Source organism: Indicator indicator, chromosome 11 (genome assembly GCF_027791375.1).
Source record: "Indicator indicator isolate 239-I01 chromosome 11, UM_Iind_1.1, whole genome shotgun sequence".
Lineage (NCBI taxonomy): Eukaryota > Metazoa > Chordata > Aves > Piciformes > Indicatoridae > Indicator > Indicator indicator.
Genome location: NC_072020.1, coordinates 16,878,193 through 16,900,486, shown reverse-complemented (window position 1 = coordinate 16,900,486; position 22,294 = coordinate 16,878,193). Strand labels below are relative to the sequence as shown.

The window sequence follows — 22,294 nt, the reverse complement described above, 5'->3', positions numbered from 1 at the left end:
CTCTCCCTCCTCACTGATCTGCTTTTGTTTCTCAGGCTCCACACCCTAGCAGACCAGAAGGAACTCACCCAGCAGCTTTCCCCCTCTGAACTGTGACTGCAGAGGTGTTGATTAGCTTGGCCTTGGCCAGGAGGTGGGTCTGACTTGGAGTCTCTCATACCTTCTTGTAGGATCCACACCAGTAGCCTTGGCCCCACCACCAAAACACCAACAGACACCAACCAAGACAGGGATCAAAGAGGTGAGTGGTTGAAGAGGAGCACAAGGAGCTGCACACAGCAGCATCCTGCAGGCTGCTTCAGTCACTGATGGAACTGAACTGCCTCTCACTGAGGTTGTGGCTGCAGAAACATCTGCAGGTAGATCATGGGAGGCAATCTCAGGGAGCAGAACTTTCTGTGACAGGAAGAGTGATGTCATCAGAACAGTTTTAAAAAACAAACTTTACTGTTTCCATATTCATTAACAATACACAGGGCTCATGGTTAGCTCATAATTCATTAAAGTATTGCTACATGTTCCAAGCAGTTCTTCACTGGCAGCCTCCATCAGCGACCCATGGGCACTGCCACACAGCTGGTGCCATGGAGTCAGCACTGATGGTTACAGTTCTGCAGTCAGCAGGGTCATCGTAAGGTCTCCAGTGGAGGAAGCAAGCACTGGAAGGGTGCCTTCCTTTCCCCTTCTCCAAGCCCAGATCCCAGATTTTCACTTTTCCTAAACCACTGCAGAATTTAGGTAGTTCTTGGCCCTTGACCTCTGGCCCCCAGGACTTTGGGTGCCACTTTGCCAGGCTGCAGCGGGTGCCTTGCCCATCAGCTGGTGGGGTTTGTCTTGCTCCTTTGCATTGAAGCAGTCTTAAGGTTTCACTTCTTCAACCACCATCACAGTTCTGGGACCTTTGTTTCAAGCCTGTGCCTCTATTTTCAAGACTTCTGCTCTTTAAAAAGCTCCACAGCAGAACAGGGGACATCTGGTCCAGACCTGCAAGCTCTCATGACGTGTTGAGAAGAAGCCCAACAGGCCACGACTGAGGGTGCCTCCCACAGGCACATGGAGGGTAAGGCTTGAGGCTTGGTTCTGGTGATAGCAAAACTGAGCATGAAGATGTTCCCCAGCCAGGTGTGCTCAGCAGGGTCCTGCCAGCCCAAGGCAAGCTGGTATCTCTTGGTTTGGCTGAGCATGCTCATGCTCCTCTGGGTGCAGCAGCCCTCTACTCTGGCCATGCAGCAGACTGGTTTCAGTAATGACAGGCAGCAGTGAGAAACTGGTAACCTGGTACATATTTATGGAGCATTTCTTGGCTTTGCGGGACTTATGCAAGGAAGGAGGTGAGCCAAGAGCATCAGGACTGAGTATCACTATGGAAGGGACTAGAGGGACAAACTCAGCAGGACTGAAATGACTACAGTGACAATCCAGAGGTGGGTACTGCCTTTAATTCACATGTTGCTGGACCCGCTCTGCACATTGACCAGGGAGTAGTAGATGCCTTTGTGAGCCAGCAGCTGCTGGTGGGTGCCCTGCTCCACCACCCTGCCGCCGTCGATGACGGCGATCTTGTCGGCGCTCTGGATGGTGGAGAGGCGGTGAGCGATCACGATGCAGGTGCGACCTTCCCGGGCCTTGTCCAGGGCCTCCTGCACAACCTGCACAGGGAGCAAAGCACAGGTGAGCTGGGCACTGCTTAGCCTGCAGCAGCTCAGAGCTCTCTTCCCATCTCAGCAGCTCTCTGTTATTCTGCCAGCTGGTGGGAGACACCTCCACTGCCAGCTCGTGGATGTCCCTCCCTGGAGGTGTTCAAGGCCTTGAGCAGCCTGGGCTAGTGCTCTCCTCTCCCTAGTATCAGAGAGAGATGGCTTCAAGTTGCACCAGGGGAGGTCTAGGTTGCAGATGAGAAGAAACTTCTTGTCTGAAAGGGTTCTCAGAGCCTGGCACAGGCTGCCCAGGGAGGTGGCTGAATGCCCATCCCTGGAGGTGATTCCAAGAGGCAGAGATGTGGTGCTGAGGGCCATGGCTTAGCCCCAGCTTTGGCAGAGTCAGAGAATGGTTGGGCTGGGGGATCTGAAAGGGCTTTTCCACCCCAAACCATTCTGTGACCCTGCAATCAAAGCCCACGCTGGGTAGTCCTGCAGCCCAGCTGCTGAGCACTGGGGGTGGTGTTGTTACCTTCTCGCTCTCGGTGTCCAGCGCAGAGGTTGCCTCATCCAGCAGCAGGACGCGGGGCCGCCGCACCAGGGCGCGGGCGATGGCGATGCGCTGCTTCTGCCCCCCGGACAGCTGCGTGCCCTTGTCCCCCACACGGGTGTTGTATTTCTGGGAACAAGAGACTCGGATCAGATGAGGCCAGCAAGGTAACTCTCAAGTCTGTTGACTAAACCCATCGACCCTGAGACCAGCCATCCATAACCTCCATATTCCATAGAATTGTTTGGGTCGGCTAAGGCCTCTCAGATCATCAAGTCCAACCACTGAGCTAACCCAAGCCAAGAAGCTTACTGAAAACAGGTGACCAAAGTGGCCACCTGCCACAGATCTCATCTTTCCCTAGGAGACATCTTTGCAGCATCCAGCATTTGATGAATTCAAAGTAGCAACACCTCTAAAGTTGGAAGGCAATGTTATTTTCAGGCAGAAGATTTATGGAATGGTTTGTGTTGTAAGGGACCTTCAAAATCATATAGTTCCAACCCCCCTTCCATGGGCAAGGGCACCTCCCTCTAGACCAAGTTGCTCAAGACCTTGTCCAACCTGACCTTGAACACCTCCAGGGAGGGGGCATCAACAACCTCCCTGGGCCACCTGTTGCAGGGAAGGATAAATTGTACTCCAAGGGAAGTATCAATCGACACCACTTCTCCCTGCCAAAGGAGGTCACCTCCATCTGTGAGCAGAAGAGCAAAGGAATACACTCACATTTGGCAGTGAGTCAATGAAGGAGTGGATGTTGGCCTCTTTGGCTGCATGCACGATCTCCTCGTGAGACACCTGCCGGCTGTTGTCCCCATAGGCAATGTTCTCAGCGATGGTGCAGTCAAACAGGATGGGCTCCTGGGACACGATGCCCAGCTGGGCCCTCAGCCACTTGATGTTGAGTGACTTTGAATTTTTGCCATCAAAAAGCTGAGAAACCAAACATTGCACATTTCAGGTACCTGGCTCTAGGTGTGTTTAAGACTTACTGTAAAGTCAAACACAGAAGATAGAATCACAGAATATTTTAGGTTGGAAAAGCCCTCCAAGATCACCCAGGCCAACCATCAACCCAACACCACCATGGCCACTAAATCATGGCCCCAAGTGCCATGTCCACATGGTTCTGGAACACCTCCAGGGGTTCTGGAACACAACCTCCCTGGGCAGCCTGTACCAATGCCTGACCACTCTTCCTGGAAAGAAATTGCTCCTCATGTCTGCCATAAACCTCACCTGGTGCAATTTTGGGCCATTTCCTCTCATTCTTCACCTGATACTAGGGAGAAGAGACCAACCCCCACTTTATTCCAATCTCCTTTCAGGGAGCTGTAGAGAGCAATGAGGTCTCCCCTCAGCCTCCTTTTCTCCAGGCCAAGTAACCCCAGGTCCCTAAGGTACTCAGGACCCAGCACTTGGCTTTGTTAAATTTCATAGAGTTGGCTTCATCCCATGGATGCAGCTTGTCCAGGTGCCTCTGCAGAACCTTCCTGCCCTCCAGCAGACCAACACTGCGTCCCAGTTTGGTGTCATTTGCAAACAGAAAGCTGTCTTACACTTTAGTGCATCACCTAAGCCCAAACCAGCACGCCTTCACCAGATATGGAGACATGTTCCAATGAAGACACTCACCACTTCTCCTTCCAGGGGATCATAGAACCTCTCCAGCAGCTGCACAACAGTGCTCTTCCCACAGCCACTGCTGCCCACCAGAGCCAGGGTCTGTCCCTTTTCTACTTTCAGATTCAAACCCTGGAGTATTTTGACCTCGGGTCTGTTTGGGTAGTTGAACATCACGTCTTTGATGGTGATGTTTCCCTCAAACGATTCCTGTAATTGAAATGGCAGCACTGTTACATCTTCAAGGCAACTTGATGTTATTAAAATAGAGATATAGAAGTTTTTCAACACAGTTTTGTCATCTCTGGAGCACTGACTTGAGCACTGTGAAGCTATGAAATTAAAGCACAGCACTGCACTGTTTTATACCCAATACTCAAACTTCTGCTGGTTGAGTTCCACATAAGCTGTACCTTCAACAAAGAACCTTCAGAGAGTGTGGGCAAAAGCTGGATTCACAGGAGAGACCTTGGCCCATGCTGTGTTCAGGTAAAGTGTCAAGGAAACATTGCGGTAAGGAAGTCATCAGAAGGAGAGGAAAGTGAGAAGAACACTGTCCACATTGCCATGAAATGATGTCATCTATTACAGAGTCACAGATAGCATTGGGCTGGAAGGGACCCTCAAAGGGTTTCTTGTCCAACCCTCCTGCAGTCAGCATGGACACCTCCAGCTAGATCAGGCTGCCCAGGGCTTCCACCACATCTCTGAGCAGCCTTTTCCAGTGTCTCCCTACCCTCCCTGTGCAGAACTTCCTTCTGATGCCCTGCTCCAGATACAGACCACTGCCCCTTGTCCTATCCTCACAGGCCCTTCTGAACAGTCCCTCCCCAGCCTTCCTGTAGGTCCCCTTCAGATATGGAAATGCAGCTCGAAGGTCCCCCTGGAGCCTTCTCCTCTCCAGGCTGAACAACCCCAGCTCCCTCAGCCTCTCCTTGTAGGACAGCTGCTCCAACCCTCTGATCATCTTTGTGATGGCTACACGTGGGTTACTCACAGGCTGCTCCCCATCCTCGCTGTAACTGTCTATGGATGGGACCCTCTCAAACAGCAGGAACAGGTGGGCAGCTGAGACCTTGGCTTTGGCATAGTCTGGAGCAAAAGAGCTGCTCTGCCCCAATGCCATGGCACCAAAGACAATAGCTGAGAACACTCTGTGAAAGACATCAGGGACAAAAAACAAACAAACAAACAAAAAAAATCAATAAACAGAGAATGAAAAACAGGAGAAGGGAAAGGGAGCTTGCAGCCAGCTTTTTATTTCACCTGGAGATGAAAAAAAAGGGGATTAAATTAAGAAAATAAAGTAGTAACCATCCCTTATTGCTTTAATTACACATTTAGCTCTGCAAATTTGTTTTTATCCTCTGTTAATGAAGTGAGCTAAATGAGCCTCCACTCCATATTCAATCTTTTAAGTTACTTATTAGCACTAATTTCTTTAATTATTAATCCTGGTTAACTCTACTGAGTCTCAGCTAGGGCAGAAGTGGGCCATGGGTGGTAAAGTCATTACTCCCTTTTCCATTGCTGTGGTGTCCTCTCTCTCTGTGGTCCAACAACCTCTGGAAGTTAGTGAATAATATACAAGGGGTCAATAAAACCTGTAGCAGGGTAACAATAATGAGTCACTTTGCTATCACAGTTCTGAAGAGTTTCCACCACCCAAAGGCCTCTGGAAACCTGCAGTTCCTGGTTTGTGGTGAATGCAAAGGAGTCTTTATGGGCTACAGCAGAATGCTTGATAAACCTGCTACCCTCAGCTGCTAATTAGTGCACTGTGGGATATGGTTTAATGGCCATAGTAGCCTTAGCTTGATGGTTGGACTCCACAATGTCACGTTAGTAATCAGTGAGAAATAGTAGCTGGCATCTGAGATGTCTCAGCCTGCTTTAAGGCAAGGTGAAATGAATCCCCATCGATGTTTCTCTTGTCCCTCAGAGCTAAATAAAGCACCCTGGTTTGTTCTACATGTGAACAGCCTGGAAGGGCTCACAGAGCTTTAGGTCAGAGTCCCCTCCAAACTTTGGCAAGCCACTGGATGTTCACTTGGCCAACTAGCTGGAGATCATCAGCTGGCAGATGGGATGCACTTCCCAACATCTTCCAATGAAAATGAGCTGGGAACTTCATCAAGTTCCCAACAAAAAAATTACATTTTGCCTTTCGTTGGTTTTGAATCATGAAATGGTTTGGTTTGGAAGGGATCATGAAGATCATCCAGTTCCAAGCCCCTGCCATGGGCAGGGACACCTCCCACCAGCCCAGCTTGCTCAAGGCCTCATCCAACCTGGCCCTCAACATCTCCAGGGAGGGGGCATCCACAGCCTCCCTGGGCAACCTGTTCCAGTGTCTCCCCACCCTCCCTGTCAAGAATTTCTTCCTCATCCCCACTCTCACTCTCCCCTCTCCCAGCTCCAAGCCATCACCCCTCATCCTGTCACTCCCAGCCCTTGTCAGAAGTCCCTCCCCAGTTCTCCTGTAGGCCAGCTGAGGTAACTGAGATCACAGAATCAAGAATTGTTTCACTTGGAAGAGACCTCCAAGATCACCGAGTCCAAACATGAACATAACACCACCACAGCCACTAAACCATGTCCCACAGTGCCATCTTCACCCATTTCTTGCACACCTCCAGGGCTGGTGACTCCACCTGACATAGAAATCACTCAGGTGCTGATGACCTCTTCTTTTAAACATCTTGACAACGTTATTAAGCTTCACTAACCACATGCAACAATGTTTTCTGTGGCTTATCCAGGGGACCTCGCAGCCACATGAACATTAAGACTTGTGAGAAGAAACAAAGTGATGTATGTAGGACACTGTTTCAGCCTCTGGAGAACACAACAGGCCCAAAATAAACACAGAAAGGAAATCCCAGGCCAGGCTCATCTGAGCAGCTCAGCCCCTGGAGCCACCTGCAGCATCTCCTTCTGCATTGAAGTAAGAAAGAGGAGTTTGCCTGTTTCCTGAGCTTACCCAAGGGACTCATGAGATCACAGGATGTCAGGGGTTGGAAGAACAGAACCACAGAATCTAGCACAGATCGCACAAGAACTCCTCCAGACTGGTCTTGAAAGTCTCCAGAAAAGGAGACGCCACCACCTCTCTGGGGAGCCAGTTCCAGTGCTCTGTGACCCTCACAGTGAAGAAGCTCTTCCTCATGCTGAGGTGGAACTGCCTGTGCTGCAGTTTACATCCATTGCCCCTTGTCCTGTCCCAGGGTGCAAGTGAGCAGAGTCTGTCCCTTCCTTGCTGATACCCTCCCCTCAGATATTTATAGACATTTATTAGATCCCCTCTCAGTCTTCTCCTCTCCAGACTGAACAGCCCCAGGTCTCTCAGCCTTTTCTCATAAGGCAGTGCTCCAGTCCCTTAATCATCCTTATAGCCCTCCTTTGGACTCTCTCAAGTAGATCCCTGTCGCGCTTGAACTGGATGCAATATTCCAGGTGAGGTCTCACCAGAGCAGAGTAGAGGGGGAGGAGAACCTTCCTCAATCTGCTGGACACACTCCTCTTATCATACCCCAGCATCTCCAGAGATCTCCAGCAGCAAACAAAGCCCCTTGCCTGGACTGACATCAAGGAGATACTCACAGGAAGACATGTTTGTACTCCATGAGGTCATGCCTCACCAGGTAGGCACCAAAGCGGAAGCAGCCAGCATAGGTGAAGAACATCATGGCTTGTGAGAGGGCAAAGCAGAACCCAAATACGTGGGCCTTCTTCACAGAGTTCCTGCAGGAAGGAACCCAGAGTGGCATCAAAATGTGCAGTCACACTCAAGTCACAGTCTGCAAAAAACAAGCAACTGACTCTAGATGCTCCTGTTGTGATAGGAGCTGCACTTGTGGCTCAGTGATGTCTTGTCTCCCATGAGACTGTGTCCAAGGCAAAAGTAGTTTTGTTTCTACAACTTTACTTTCAAGAACAGCTGGGAAGATGGATGCAGGCAAAGGTGATACCTTAGCTGCTATCTATGAAATTATTGTCTTACCTTCTCATGGTTTGGGTGCTAAACCCTTTTATAGTTCAGTCCATCATCACAGAATGGCTCAGGTTGGAAGGGACCTCAGAGATCATCTGCTCCAACCTCCCCAACATGGGCAGGGACACCTCTCAACTAGACTCAGCTGCTCAAGGCCTCATCCAACCTGGCCTTGAACACCCCCAGGGAGGAGGCAGCCACAGCCTCCCTGGGCAGCCTGTTCAAGAGTCTCATCACCCTCCTACTGAAGAACTTCTTCCTCAGCTCCAGTCTAACCCTGCTCTGCCTCAGCCTCAAACCATTCCCCCTTGTCCTGTCTCTAGACACCCTCAGGAAAAGTCCCTCTGCAGCCTTCCTGTAGGATCCCTTCAGGTACTGGAAGGCAGCTCTAAGGTCCCTCTGGAGTCTTTGCTCCAAGCTGAACACCCCCAGCTCCCTCAGCCTGTCCTCACAGCAGAGGTTCTCCAGCCTTTGGATCATCTTTGTGGCCTCCTCCTTGCTCACTCCAAGAGCTCTGTGTCCTTCTTCTGCTGGGGACACCAGAACTGAAGGCAGGATTGGAGGTGGGGTCTCAGCAGAGCAATTTACATTTAAATGCTATTAATTAAACACCTAAACCCACTGAGGGGATGGGGTTACACTGGATGACTCCCAAGGCTCACTACAATTGTAATTTTTTTCAGCCCAAGTGACACTGCAGTGGAAGGGATTCATATTATCACAAAAGATGAATGAAATCAATGAAGAAAGCCCCTACCTGATGGCTGTGTTTGGTGAGAACAAATATGTCAAATAGTTCAGTTAATTCTGAGGTGATTAACTCAGACACACTCAAACACCAAAATCAATGCTTGGCCAAGGAAACGGTTGTAATTTAGTCTGTGATTTAAAAGCAGAGAGCTTTCAGCTCAGTTCTTTGTGGTGATACCTGTATGGGACATGCAGATATTCTCCGTACATGGCCTCAAATTTTCTCTCTCGGGTCAAGCTGGCAACAGTTCTGATGTTTACTATGGCTTCTGTGGCAACCTGCAAGAGAAACACAAAGGGACTCAGCAAGAGTTCAGCTTACGTTGCAGCTCCTTATTCTAAACTAATAAAGATAGCCTGCTGGAGGAGAATCTTCTCTTTTTGGATCCTTGTTATTCAAATCATGGGTCTCAGATATCAAAAGCAAACATTTTACAGTTTTCTTTTGATGACATTAAGAGTTTTTGATGATTCTCAGAATATTCTGCTAAGACTTCTTTAGTGCCCCGCAGGTAGATAGTGACCCATAGCTCCGTAGAATGGTTTGGGTTGGAAGGGACCTCCAAGATCACCTATTTCCAACACCCTGCCATGGGCAGGGACGCTTCCCACCAACCCAGCGTGCTCAGGGCCTCATCCAATCTGACCTTGAATACCTCCAGGGAGGGGGCATCCACAATCTCCCTGGGCAACCTGTTCCAGTGTCTCCCCACACTCACTGGCAAGAATTTCTTCCTCATCTCCAGTCTCAGTCTCCTGTCTCCCAGCTCAAAGCCATTGCCCCTTGTCCTGTCACTACAAGCCCTTGTCAGAAGTCCCTCCTCAGCTTTCTTGTAGGCTTTTCAAGTACTGGAAAGCTGCTCTAAGGTCTCCCTGGAGCTCTCTCTTCTCCTTCATTGTGTCTCTTGGTACTTTGGAGCTGGCTGCTTTCAAAGAAGGCAGGGATTTGAGCTGGGGAAGGCAGGGATTTGAGCTGGGGAAGGCAGGGATTTGAGCTGGGGAAGGCAGCCGAAAGTTAGTCCCAAGCAGGGTTCCTCCTTTATAAATTATAAAGATGAATATTGGTTAATAATGAAGTCTTCAGCTGCTCTTGAAGAGGTGTTATGCTCTGTAGGCCTACCAGGGAAGCTATACAAATTCTGGCTGTCTCTAGAAGTGACACAGCATGAAATATTCTGTATGTGGAAGCAATCCACCCATCAGCAGTGCTTTGGTGGACATGACTGTACACAGCACAAAGAACAACTTCTCCAGACCCACCTTTCCTGCAGCTTCCAGCTCTTTTTTATCTTTCTTAGCATGCCCAGCCAACATCTTCATTTCAATCATTCCTGCCACTGCAATGATTGGCACAACACCCAAAAGGAGCAGGGTCAGCTGCCAGCCATAAACCAAGGAAATAATAATTCCAGTCCCCAGGTTAGCTACGTTCTGGGTGATCAATGCCAGTCTGGTTCCAGTTGCCTGGAGAAAGGAAAAAAAAAAAAAAGACATTTTTTGTTCAACTAAGTGCATTGCAAATAGGGAAATTATTTCCACCTAGAATACTCCTGATTCTCAAAGCACTGTTGAGAAACTCCTAAGCTGGCTTGGCTGGTTTTCAAACCAGGAGTTTCTTAAATTACTCTGTAATAAATTCATAGAATGGGTTGGGTTGGAAGGGACCTTCAAGGTCATCTACTTTCAACATGGGCAGGGACACCTCCCACCAGCCCAGCTTGCTCAAGGCCTCATCCAGCCTGTCCTTGAACACTTCCAGGGAGCGGACATCCACAACCTCCCTGGGCAACCTGTTCCAGTGTCTCCCTACCAAAACGTCAAGATGACAGGAACATGAGGTCCTGAAGTGACCACCACCAAATGTCCAGATGTCATGTAAGTCTCCTCTCCCCAGATTCTGAGTGCTTCAACTTGCACTGCAGTTTCTAAATTTTGCTCCTGAAGCTGAGCAGGCTTCAGTCTTGCCACAGATTTACATTTACAGCTAAAGACCTGTGGCAGTTTTAGGCTGATGCCTAGGATATTTTCCACAGATCTTGAGTAAAAGTGGTAGAATGTAAATAAATCACCATTGGGTGCAAAAGAAAAATAGTGATAAGGTCTAAATAAACCCATTGGTCTGATAACTAACAAAGTTAGCTGTGTAAACTAACTCTTTCTCAGCTCTGCACTCTAGCAGATACCAGTTGGTGCTTCTGCTGGCTTGCTGACTTGGCTGTGTTTCTTTGTTGTGGCTAAGTACTAACAAGCTACTCTCTGCTTTTCTCCTCTTTCTTTTTCCCTTGTCTGGGGCAGGGGATAGGGGGAAGCTATTGGTACCTTCCCTAGTTTTGTCCAAAGGGATTCTTGTGTTGCTTATAAATTGTAAATACATGTAAATATTGTATGTTTTGTACATATTCATTGCATTTCATATTTCTAGATTGTAGTTTTGCTTCATTGGTTTCTACTGGGCTAGTCTGGCAATTTTATTTTGGGGGGTAATTTCAAACCCACCACAACACTAAAGGCTGTCACAGTTTGTAGATCATAGAATCCCAGAATGGCTCAGGTTGGCAGGGACCTCAGAGATCACCCACTCCAACCTCCCCACCATGGGCAGGGTCACCTCTCACCTACCCTCCCTATCATTGTGTAGTCAGTTTTGGGTGTCCAAGACAAGACTTCTTTCCAGCCAGTCAAAGCCAAGCTGCAACTTCACTGCACACTAAAGTAACCATGAACAAATGCCAGATGAAATGTTACTTACCCCTTTCACCTGTGAGGCATCATTAGCAAGCCTTGTAGTTAATGCTCCAGTGCTGTTTTTGGTATTATCAAACCAGCCCATGTCCTACAACAAGAACATTTTTCCTTAGGACCACTTTTTGGACATTGCAGCACTGAGCCTGATGTCACAAGACTCTGAATGTGGCAGTGCAGCAGTGCTGAATTTTTCACAGAGTCCTAGAATGGGTTGGGTTGGAAGGGAACTTCATGATTGCTTGAGGTTTCAAACCCCTGCCATGGGCAGGGACACATCCCTACCAGACCAGGTTGCTCAAGGCCTTATCCAACCTGCCTTTGAACAATTCCAGGTTTGGAGACTCCACAGCTTCGCTGGGCAACCTGTTCAAGTGGCTCCCCACCCACAAAATCTAAAATACTGATGCAGAAATCATGCAAAATTCAGAGCAATTCAGATAACTACATGAAGTACTGCAAAGCATGCTGAAATGGTTATAGTGTCATTCTCTGAAAGTGTTAGGGTCCAAGTAGACAATCTCAGCACTGTATCATAGAGTCATAGAATCATTAAGGTTGGAAAAGACCTTCAAGATCATCAAGTTCAACTGTAACCCAACTAGCATGACCACTAAACTATCTCCTGTATTAACAAACAAGTTAGAGACTTGGGAGCTCTTTGAAAGAGATCTTCAAGGAACAATTCAAAGCATCTCTGTGAACACCACATCTTAAAACAGCCATCTGAAGTGAGAGTTCTGATGTAAGCTGCAGTCTTCAGGAGATAAAGGGTACCAGGAAAGCAAAGCAGGCAAACGAACAAGGAATGGGATCCTGCTGGTGCACATCAACTTGTCAGGCTGCAGTAACTTGGCTGTAAATTTAAGTCTTTGCAAGGAGGACAGGGAAACCTCTTCTGCTTGTCTTGATTTAAGATTCTCCCTCTAAGGATACTTTGCTTAACCTGGTAGAACTCACCAAACTGGTCTCTAGGCTGATGTAAAGAACCTTCTTTGTAGGTAAGGTGTAGAATCCTAGAATGGTATGGGTTGGAAGAGACCTCCAAAGGTCACTTAGTCCAGCCCCCCTGCACTCAGCAGGGACATCCTCCACCAGAGCAGCGTGCTCAGAGTCTTGGCCAGCCTGACCTTGAAGATCGCCAGGGATGGGACCTCAATCACCTCCCTGGGCAACCTGCTCCACTGTTCCAGCACCCTCATGATGCAGAACTTCTTCCTCACATCCAATCTAAATCTGCTCTGCTCTCATTTCAAACCATTCCCCTTGTCCTGTCCCTGCAGCTCTTTGCAAACAGTCCCTCTGCAGCCTTCTTGTAGCCCCCTTCAGGTACTGGCAGGCTGCTGTTAGGTCTGCCTGGAGCCTTCTCTTCTGCAGGATGAACACCCCCAGCTCCCTCAGCCTCTCCTTGCAGCAGAGGTGCTCCAGCCCTCTGATCACTGTCATACCAGGCTGATGTAGAGTCATTTGATGCCATCTCTACAGTGAATTGTTTTTCAAAGGGAATCCATCCCTTTCTTCTCTGTACCTGTCTGAGCATTGCTTTGAAAGCCATAAACCGGAGCCTCATGGTCAGGATTTCTCCAGCTTTGCCAAACGCGAAGCCCTGTTGGAGACAAGGCACAACACTCAGCAAGCCATTGCCTGGTGGGAGATGCAATTGTTTAGAAGGGGCGGATTGTGATGGTTTTAAGACTGTCTTTTTAATTTTTCTTCATAAAATTCAAGCAGAGAAAGTGAAAGAATGTAAATAAATCACTATTGGGTGTAAGAAAGCAAAATAATGATTGTTCTAAACACTTCCATTGAGAGATAGAAACGTTTAATAATCTCAAAAAACAAGGTTGGGGAGCTGGGCATTCTCAGCTTGCTGGGCTTCTGTCTTCTTCTTCTTTTCTGGCTGAAGATAACACACTGACCTTGACAAGCTAAGTCTGACAGCCTCTCTGCTTCTTGACTCTCTGCCTTCTGCCAGGGGAGCCTGGGGGGATTTCTTCTTGCTAGGGGGGGAGGCCCCTTGGGGAAGGCCCCTTGGGGGGAAGCAAAGCGGGCTTGGTTGTGTTTTTCTGTTGATTGTACATATTTGTTAATGTTGTGAATTGTGTATATTTGTACATATTCATTGCATTGCATCATGGATTGTAGTTTTGCTTGTAAATACAGCTCTCATTTGCTTCCAGACTGAGCTAGCCTGGTCATTGTCGGTGTGGGAAGGGGATTTCTGCTCTCTCACTGTTACATTAGCCCATAAATATTTGGAGCTCATTGCCTCTATAAAGCCATAACACAAACTGTTGCAGCCCTGATTGCACAAAGCTAACGTGAAAAGAGGTTTAATGTTCATAAATGGCAGCAGGCTCCCAGTACAGGCATCCAAATACCTGTCAGGAAATCAGAGAGGGCACTGCAGCATTTCCCAGCATGGCTCCAGCAGCATCTTCAAAGAGAAGATCACTGCTCAGCTCCTTGGCTTCATTTTTGACTGAGGTCACCTAAGTTAGATTTAAACAGGAGCCTTTCAGGCCATTCATTTCATGGAATTCTGGAATGGTGGGGTTGGAAGAGACCTCAGGAGGTCATCAGTCCAACCCCCCTGCCAGAGCAGAGTCACCCAGGGCAGGGAACACAGGAACATATCCAGATGGGGCTTGAAATCTCCAGAGAAGGAGACTCCACAACCTTTCTGGGCAGTGTGCTCCAGGGCTCCAGCACCCCCACACCAAAGCCATTTCTCCTCCTGTTGAGGTGAAATTTCCTGGGTTTCAGTTTGTGTCCATTGCTCCTTGTCCTGTCACAGGACACCACTGAAAAGAGCCTGGAACCTTCATCTTGCTCCCCCCCTGCCCCCCCAGATATTTACAGACATTGATAAGAAGAGGTGAAGCTCTGCAGTTAAGAAGTGAGAAGCTCAAGAATCAATTCAGCACAAGGCACACCTAGAACCATTGAAGTGAGTTCTGGTTTGCATGGGAGACACGCTGAGAAGGTACCGATTTTTGTGTATTTCAGGTCTGTCTCTAAAGCATGCTGAACAGTTAGTAGAAAGGTGAAACAACAAAACACACCTGAAAGAAGAAAGTGAAGAAGGAAACGATGCCAACCACTAAAAACAGCAGTGAGTACAGGTCGCTCTTTTGTTTCAGAACAGTCTTGTCTGTTTCTGAGAAAACCTACGGAATAAAATCACAAACATTTGGGGGTTTAGTTAACTGACAATCACAGAATCCTCGAGTGATTTGAGTTGGAAAGGACCTCCAAAGGTCACTTAGTCCAGCCCCCCTGCACTCAGCAGGGACATCTTCCACTAGAGCAGCTTGCTCAGAGCCTTGGCCAGCCTGACCTTGAAGATCTCTAGGGATGGGGCCTCAGCCACCTCTCTGGGCAACTTGTTGCAGTGTTCCAGCACCCTCATGGTGCAGAACTTGTTCCTCACATCCAATCTAAATCTGCTCTGCTCTCATTTCAAACCATTGCCCCTTGTCCTGTCCCTGCAGGTCTTTGCAAACAGCAAAAACCCTCTACAGCCTTCTCGTAGCCCCTTCAGGTACTGGCAGGCTGCTGTTAGTTCTGCCTGGAGCCTTCCCTTCTCCAGGCTGAACAGCCCCAGCTCCCTCAGGGGACACTTTCACTTTTCTCAAGAGCTATATATGGCAGGTATCTGAAGCTTGAGGTGGGTGGATTCAGACTGGATATTAGGAAGAAATTTGCATTCATAGGAAATTTGAGCATGTTCTGTATAAGTCGGGTTCTAAAGATCCAAAAAGTTAAAAAAATTCCAAAATGCCTAAAATAGTCTCAAATTTCAACTTGCAGCAAGATTTTTAGTACACTGCAAATTTCCTATCATCTTTCAGGTGTTTCTAATAGTGCTTCATCCACACCTCAGCTCATTATGCAATGATTGATTCAGAGCTGGGTTACTTAGAAACAAATTTTGGGGACTTTACAGGGGTTTGGGTTGGGGGTGGGTTTTTTTTTGCATATTTTATTCCAACTTACCCCTATGATTTCTGAAAATATGATGGCAAATGCAGGCTGCATGACTCCGTTGACAATTGCAGACAAAGTTCCAGCTACAAAATATGGCCACTCGGTTTTGTTCAACTTCATGATTTTCAGGAAGGGAGCTGGAGGTAACTCTTCAGCCTGAAAAATGGGAATTCTGTTAGGAACAACACTCACATGCTTGGAGAAATACAGAATCATGGAAATGTTTGGGTTGGAAAAGCCCTCCAAGATCATCCAGGCCAACAGTCAGGCCACCACCACCACGACCACCAAAATATGGCCTCAAGTTACATGGCCTCAAGTTACATGGCCACACACTTCTGGAACACCTCCAGAGATGGGGACCCCACCACCTTCCTGGGCAGCCTGTGGCAATCCCTGACCACTCTTGCAGGGAAGAAACTTTTCACCCTCACTGTCAAGAATTTCTTCCCAATCTCCAGTCCCAATCTCCCCTCTTCCAGCTCAAAACCATTGTCCCTTCTCCTGTCACTCCGAGTCCTTGTCAAAGTCCCTCCCCAGCTCTTCTGTAGCCCCTTCAGGTGCTGGAAGGTTGCTCTAAGGCCTCCCTGGAGCTTTCTCTTGTCCAGGCTGAACAGCCCCAGCTTTCTCAGCCTGTCCCCAGAATCAGCCCTCTGATCATCTAGGAGGGTTCTCCATCCTTCTGACCATCTTGGTGGCCTCTTCTGGACCTGCTCCATCCTGTCTCCAAAATTCTCATAATTTTTTCCACCACTCTCAAATGCCTCCTTCTTGGACCTTTCTGCAGCAGGAGAAGGGACTGAATTTTAGCATTCTGTGTAGAAAGGAATCAGAGCTCACCGAGAACTCTGCAAATATACTCACAGGTGTACTTGTTTTCTCCTCGGGATCCTCACTTTGTGCTCCTGGCTTCTTCATGCTTCTCCGAGTCGATCGTCTTCTCAAGCCTCTTGATAACGATTCATCAGATTCTGTTTCCAATTGGACACTGAGTGCATTCTCATCTTTTTCTGATTCTGGGACTTCTATAGCCTAACATGGGTGAGGAGATAATGCTAAGATGAGTTATGCAGATGTTACTTTGAACTTTCATCGTTATGAGGTAATAAAAGTAAAAGGAAACTTTGTTTCATGCCACAAAGCAGATACCAAATCTTTATGGTAGAATCATGGGATCATGTGGGCTGGAAAAGCCCTTCAAGCTCATCCAGTCAAACCATTCTCTAACTCTACCAAGCCTTGGGCTCTCAGCACCACATTTCTGCCTCTGAAAAACACCTCCAGGGATGGGCATTCAGCCATCTCCCTGGGCAGCCTGTGTGGGTCAAGAAGTTTCTTCTCGTGTCCAACCAAAACCTCCCCTACTGCAACTTGAGACCATTTCTGTTGTCCTAGATCTTGTTCCTAGGGAGAAGAGCCCAACCCTCACCTGGCTCCAGCCTCCTCTCAGGGAACTGTAGAGAGCCATGAGGTCTCCCCTCAGCCTCCACTTCTCCACACTAAACACCCCCAGGTCCCTCAGCTTCTCCTCACCAGCCCTGTTCTCCAGACCCTTCACCAGCTTCCTTGCTCTTCTCTGAACCTGCTGCAGCCCTTCAATGTCCTTCTTGGAGTGAGAGCTCCAAACTGAACCCAGCACTCAAGGAAAACATAAAATACAATTTTAAGTTGAAAAGCCTAGAAGATAAAAAAAAATATGTTATCCCAGGTTTAAGCAGGTCTGCTATCAAAAAGCTTCAAAGGTCTTCTCCTTTCAAAGTGGACATTTTTTTTTGTGTACCACAGAATCACAGATTGCCAGCTTGGAAGGGCCCCCAAGGCTCATCTGTTCCAACCTTTCTAGGTGACAGTGCAGCTGAACTGAGCTGGCCCAGCACCCTGCCAAGCTGAGTCTGCAAACTGCCCAGTGCAGGGAACTCCACTGCTTCCCTTGGGACATGATGTCCAGCTGTGCTCATGGGGAATGTTTTTTGGAGTCCAATCCCCATTCTTTTGATAACACAAATTAACTAAGGGCATGGAGCACAAAGAAGACAATGAGATGGCAGTTGGTGAGGGAAAACTACCTGCATGCTAACAAGTTTGTAGTAGATTCCCTTTTTCTCCAGCAGCTGGGCATGGGTGCCTTGTTCTACGATGACTCCAGCATCAAACACAGCGATGAGGTCTGCGTTTCGCACTGTTGACAGCCGGTGAGCCACCACCACCGTGGTGCGGCCCTCCCGTGCCTGGAGAGGGCAACAGTCAACATCAGCATTCCCAAGCAGCTTCACAACCTGCTCATCTCTATGTCAGAGGCGAATAAGACCTGAGGGAAGCATTAGGATGCTTCATAGGAAAAAAATAACTGCCGAAAAAAGATTAAATCCCAGATTTGAATGAGTACCGCAAACAAACTTGAGCTGGAAAATGAATATCAGGGACAAACTTCCACTGTGGCACAGACAAAACCATCACATTTTGAGCACAAGTATCTAAACAAGTCTCAGTGTTTTAAATTGCAGTGTTTTATAAACTTTAAAATGCTGAGAGTTTTTAAATGGAAGCCCACAGTGGTTGAGATAAGCCTTACAGCCCTGACCTTGTCGAGCGCAGCCTGCACGACCGACTCGCTCTCGGTGTCCAGGGCTGAGGTGGCCTCATCCAGCAGCAGGATCTTGGGGTTGCGCACCAGGGCCCGGGCAATGGCTATTCTTTGCTTCTGGCCTCCGCTCAGCTGGGCTCCTCTTTCTCCAACCAGGGTCTCAAACTTCTGCAAGACAACCACAGACAGTTCCACAATGCTCAGGGGCAAATCCTTTCTCCAAGGGAGGGAAGGGCAGAGAAAGGGCTCAGCGGTGTCCGCAGCCCCAGCAGCATCTTCCATCTTCCCTTCCTCTGCAGGGGAAACAGCCTCTGGGAGGGCTCTGCCTGATGGCTTGTGTCCCTGCAACTCTGTAGCAGCTCTGCAAGTGCTCATCAAGCCAGGACCTAAAGGTCTCCAGTGACCATTGCTCTCAAAGCTTCTGAGGAAGCTCTGCAGACCTCTGCACGTCGGCAGCTTCCTCTCCTCGCGAGAAGCCCTTCTGAGGAAGCCTTTGGCACCAGAAGGCCTAGGAGGAAGGATTTCAGCAGCAGAGCTGCTTTGCTTACATTGGGCAGCCTCATGATGAAGTCATAGGCATTGGCTTCCTTGGTGGCTTTCTCAATCTCCTCCATGGTGACGTCCTCCCGGCCGTAGCGAATGTTCTCGGCAATGGTGGTGGCAAAGAGCACAGGCTCCTGGTTCACCACCCCGATCGCCTCCCGCAGGTACCTCACGTTCAGGCTCCTGATGTCCTGCCCGTCGATGGTGACCTGAGCACGAGGCGGAAGACAACCCCTGCGGACCGATGGCTCTGGCCAGGGAAGCTCTCCCCAGGCCCTGCCGGGGGACGCTTTGCCAGGCTGCTGGGACAAGGGCAGGGAGGCCAGAGCCAGACCTGCAGCGGCAGGGGGGCAGGGAGCAGGCATCTGCTGGAGGGAGCTTACCGTGCCCTCCTTGGGGTCGTAGAATCTCTGGATGAGCTGAACTGTTGTGCTTTTCCCACAGCCACTGCTACCAACCAGGGCCACTGTCTGGCCACTGTTCACTTGGAGATTCAAGCCCCTCAGGATCTGAGTACATAGGAAAGGGAATCAAAGCCACAGCAGTAAGGCACAATGTCAATGGCAGGCTGGAGAAACCCTAATCCAGAGATGAAACCTCCTCCATACTTAGAGCAGAAATCTGCCCAACCCAAAATCTATAACCATGTGAGTTTGAGCATCAGGAAACAGCTACACAGAGCAAAGAGCTCTCATGAAAACACTATCAGAACTCACTCCCATGCCTCCACTTCATAAAGACTCTGGATTTATGTCAGTGCTCTAAAAAACCAAATTTTTATCTACCGGGACAGATAAAAATATGGATTCTGTTCCTGGACACTGGACCTGCCTTCTTTAACTAGTTGAGATAAAGAATTGTGGAATGGTTTGGGTTGGAAAAGGCCTCCAAGATCATCCAGTCCAATCACCAACCCAACACCATGTCCACTAAACCATGTCCCAAGTGCCATGGCCACACAGTTCTGGAACACCTCCAGGGATGGGGACTCCACCACCTCCCTGGGCAGCCTGTTGTAATTCCTGAGCACTCCTGCAGCAAAGAAATTCTTCCTCATCTCCAACCTAACCCTCCCCTGGCACAACTTCAGGCCATTTCCTCTCTTCCTATCACCTGATCCTAGGGAGAAGAGTCCAACCCTCACCTGGCTCCAGCCTCCTCTCAGGGAGCTGTAGAGAGCAATGAGGTCTCCCCTCAGCCTCCTCTCCTCCAGACTAAACTCCCTCAGGTCCCTTAGCTGCTCTTCACCAATTCCTGTTCTCCAAACCCTTCTCCTGCTTCCTTGCCCTTCTCTGGCCCTGCTCCAGCCCCTCAATGTCCTTCTTGTAGTGAGGGCCCAAAACTGAGCTCAGGGCTCAAGGTGTGGCCTCGCCAGTGCTGAGTGCAGGGGGACAATCCCTGCCCCACTGCTGCTGGTCATGCTATTGCTGATCCAGGCCAGGATGCTGGTGGCCTTCTTGGACAAAATATATCTTAACAGAGCTCCACTGCAGGGACTTTTGCAATCCACTGTCTCATTGTTATTACTGCACACATACACTGGGGTTAGCTGCCTAAAGTCAGATTCTGAGAGCAATAAATATGTTTGGTTGTGGGTTTTTTTTTTTTGATGTAGCCACACTGCCTGTAGCCTTGGACAGAAAATGGGTCAGAATGTGGAGCTAGGGGACAAACAATCCTGGCTAAAAGCTCTGCAATGGCCAGGTAGGTTTATAGGAATTAGAGAACCTCACTTGGAGTTGTCCTATTTTCAACAAGATTTTATTTGAGGGATGGTTTTCCTACCATGTGTAACTGTAATGTGTGTAAAGTGTCCTTTACAGTACCTGCACATCTGGTCTGGATGGATAATTGAAGTGAACATTCTGGAATTCCACATTGCCTTTGATGTACTCTGGTTTGTAACCTGCCTCTGAGTAGCTGTCAATTTGAGGTTCCTGTGGAGAAGAATAAAAAACACAACTCAATTCCTCATTATTTTTCCCTCAAGAAGCTCTGGAGTGCACGATTCTCCTGCAGAGAGAGTAGATGCCATTTGGAGGGACTTTCAGTGACATTCCTGAAGCCTGTGGACTGCATGATGGCTTGGTGCCTCATCACTGTGCTGATGAGATGGTCTGATGTTGATGGTGCTGTGCTCATGCAACAGTACTTGGATCATTTCTCCTTTTAAGCTTCACATTGCACATTAAGACTGTGCCCACAGCTGGCCACTTTGAGATTCATTTCACTGCCTGAAGACTCATTCATAGAATGGGTTGGGTTGGGAAGGACCTTGAAGATCATCCAATTCCAACCCTCTGCCATGGGTAGGGACACCTCCCACCAGGCCAGTTTGCTCCAGCCTGGCCTTGAACACCTCCAGGGAGGGGCATCCACAACCTCCCTGGGCAACCTGTTCTATTGTCTCCCCACCCTCACTGTCAAGAATTTCTTCCTCATCTCCAGTCTCAATCTGCCTTCTTCAAGCTTCAACCAACCTGAACAGAGCCTTTCTAGGAAACTGTTCTTCCTTTACAGTGTTGCCCTTTCTGCTCAAGCCATTTGTGTGAGAAACAAGCATGCCCTGACCATTAAGCAGAAACAAAGTTATGAATTACCACTGCTTTTTGTTTCCACCCAGGGTGGATCTAGCACATCCAAATGAAAATCCAAACCATGCAACTGAATTCACCAAGCTCCATTAGGTACTAAACCCACAGCTTCCCTGTTTGCTGACTCCCTTAGGATCACAGAACTGTTTGGGTTGGAAAAGGCCTCTAAGATCATCCAGTCCAACCTTCAGCCCAACATCGCCATGGCCTCTAAACCATGGCCCCAAGTGCCCTGGCCACACGTTTCTGGAACACCTCCAGGGATGGGGACTCCTGGCAACTGAAGTATAGGTAGCAGGTTGTGCTTGGTTGATTTGCCAGCACATGTGCCTGGTGTCAGCACAGGCCAATGGTGCTTGGAACACATGCTCCTTTCCCTGCACAGCCCATAATCACAGCACATAATCATCACAGGCATAATGAAAACATCAGAGGATGCCTCCAGCACCACATCATTCAGAGATGCAATACTTCTACCTTTGAGGCAAGGACTGATAACACCAGAAGACAGAGGTGCTGACTACCAATTACATATCCTATCTGCTTCTAGCATCACAGAATTGTTCCACTTGGAAAAACCCTCTAAGGTCATCCAGCCCAACCATCAACCCAACACCACCATGGCCACTAAACCATGTCCCACAGTGCCATGTCCACATGTTTTCGTACACCTACAGGGATGGCGACTCCACCACCTCCCTGGGCAGCCTGTGCCAATGCCTACTTGCATATTTTAATTTACTCTTACTCATTTCCATCCTTCACTAGTGCCTGTGCTTTAGAAAAGGAGAGTGCTGGCAAAGGTACTCACATTGTCTATGATCTTGAAGATGGTATAGGCAGCTCCTCTGGCACTAGCAAATGCCTCTATGCTTGGAGCAGCCTGTCCAATGCTGAAAGCTCCGATCAGGACAGAGAAAAAGACCTGGAAGAAACATTTATGGTCACAGAGAAATTTAAGCAGAGAACTGCATTGCTTTATTCACTCCAGGCCATTTTTTCTCATCCTGCCACTTGTTCCTAGGGAGAAGAGACCAACCCCTACCTGGCTTCAGCCACCTTTCAGGGAGCTGTAGAGAGCAATGAGGTCTCCTCTCAGCTTTCCCTCCTCCAGACTAAACACCCTCAGGTCCCTCAGCTGTTCCTCACCAGCCCTGTTCCCCAGACCCTTCCCCAGCTTCCTTGCCCTTCTCTGGACCTGCTCCAGCCCCTCAATGTCCTTCTTGGTGTGAGGGACCCAAAACTGAACCCAGGACTCAAGGTGTGGCCTCCCCAGTGCTGAGT

The 22,294-nt window shown here is 48.7% G+C and overlaps 1 protein-coding gene across 2 annotated transcripts in view; it reads right to left on the bottom strand.

The window, feature by feature from the left end:
• Positions 1 to 458: 458 nt before the first annotated feature.
• ABCB1 (ATP binding cassette subfamily B member 1) overlaps positions 459 to 22,294 on the bottom strand; it is a 34,327-nt gene continuing 12,491 nt past the window's right edge. For both annotated transcript variants that reach the window (XM_054385175.1, XM_054385174.1), the window contains 19 exons: positions 21,822 to 21,935; positions 20,243 to 20,353; positions 18,800 to 18,925; positions 18,422 to 18,625; positions 17,871 to 18,041; positions 17,356 to 17,517; positions 16,154 to 16,321; positions 15,299 to 15,445; positions 14,365 to 14,469; positions 12,828 to 12,905; positions 11,307 to 11,390; positions 9,818 to 10,021; positions 8,736 to 8,836; positions 7,417 to 7,557; positions 4,811 to 4,967; positions 3,826 to 4,023; positions 2,917 to 3,123; positions 2,170 to 2,316; positions 459 to 1,649 (listed from right to left, as the gene is read on the bottom strand). In XM_054385175.1, the coding sequence (XP_054241150.1) occupies positions 1,443 to 1,649; positions 2,170 to 2,316; positions 2,917 to 3,123; positions 3,826 to 4,023; positions 4,811 to 4,967; positions 7,417 to 7,557; positions 8,736 to 8,836; positions 9,818 to 10,021; positions 11,307 to 11,390; positions 12,828 to 12,905; positions 14,365 to 14,469; positions 15,299 to 15,445; positions 16,154 to 16,321; positions 17,356 to 17,517; positions 17,871 to 18,041; positions 18,422 to 18,625; positions 18,800 to 18,925; positions 20,243 to 20,353; positions 21,822 to 21,935 (2,832 nt within the window). In that variant the 3' untranslated portion in view covers positions 459 to 1,442. The remainder of the gene's footprint in view (positions 1,650 to 2,169; positions 2,317 to 2,916; positions 3,124 to 3,825; positions 4,024 to 4,810; positions 4,968 to 7,416; positions 7,558 to 8,735; positions 8,837 to 9,817; positions 10,022 to 11,306; positions 11,391 to 12,827; positions 12,906 to 14,364; positions 14,470 to 15,298; positions 15,446 to 16,153; positions 16,322 to 17,355; positions 17,518 to 17,870; positions 18,042 to 18,421; positions 18,626 to 18,799; positions 18,926 to 20,242; positions 20,354 to 21,821; positions 21,936 to 22,294) is intronic.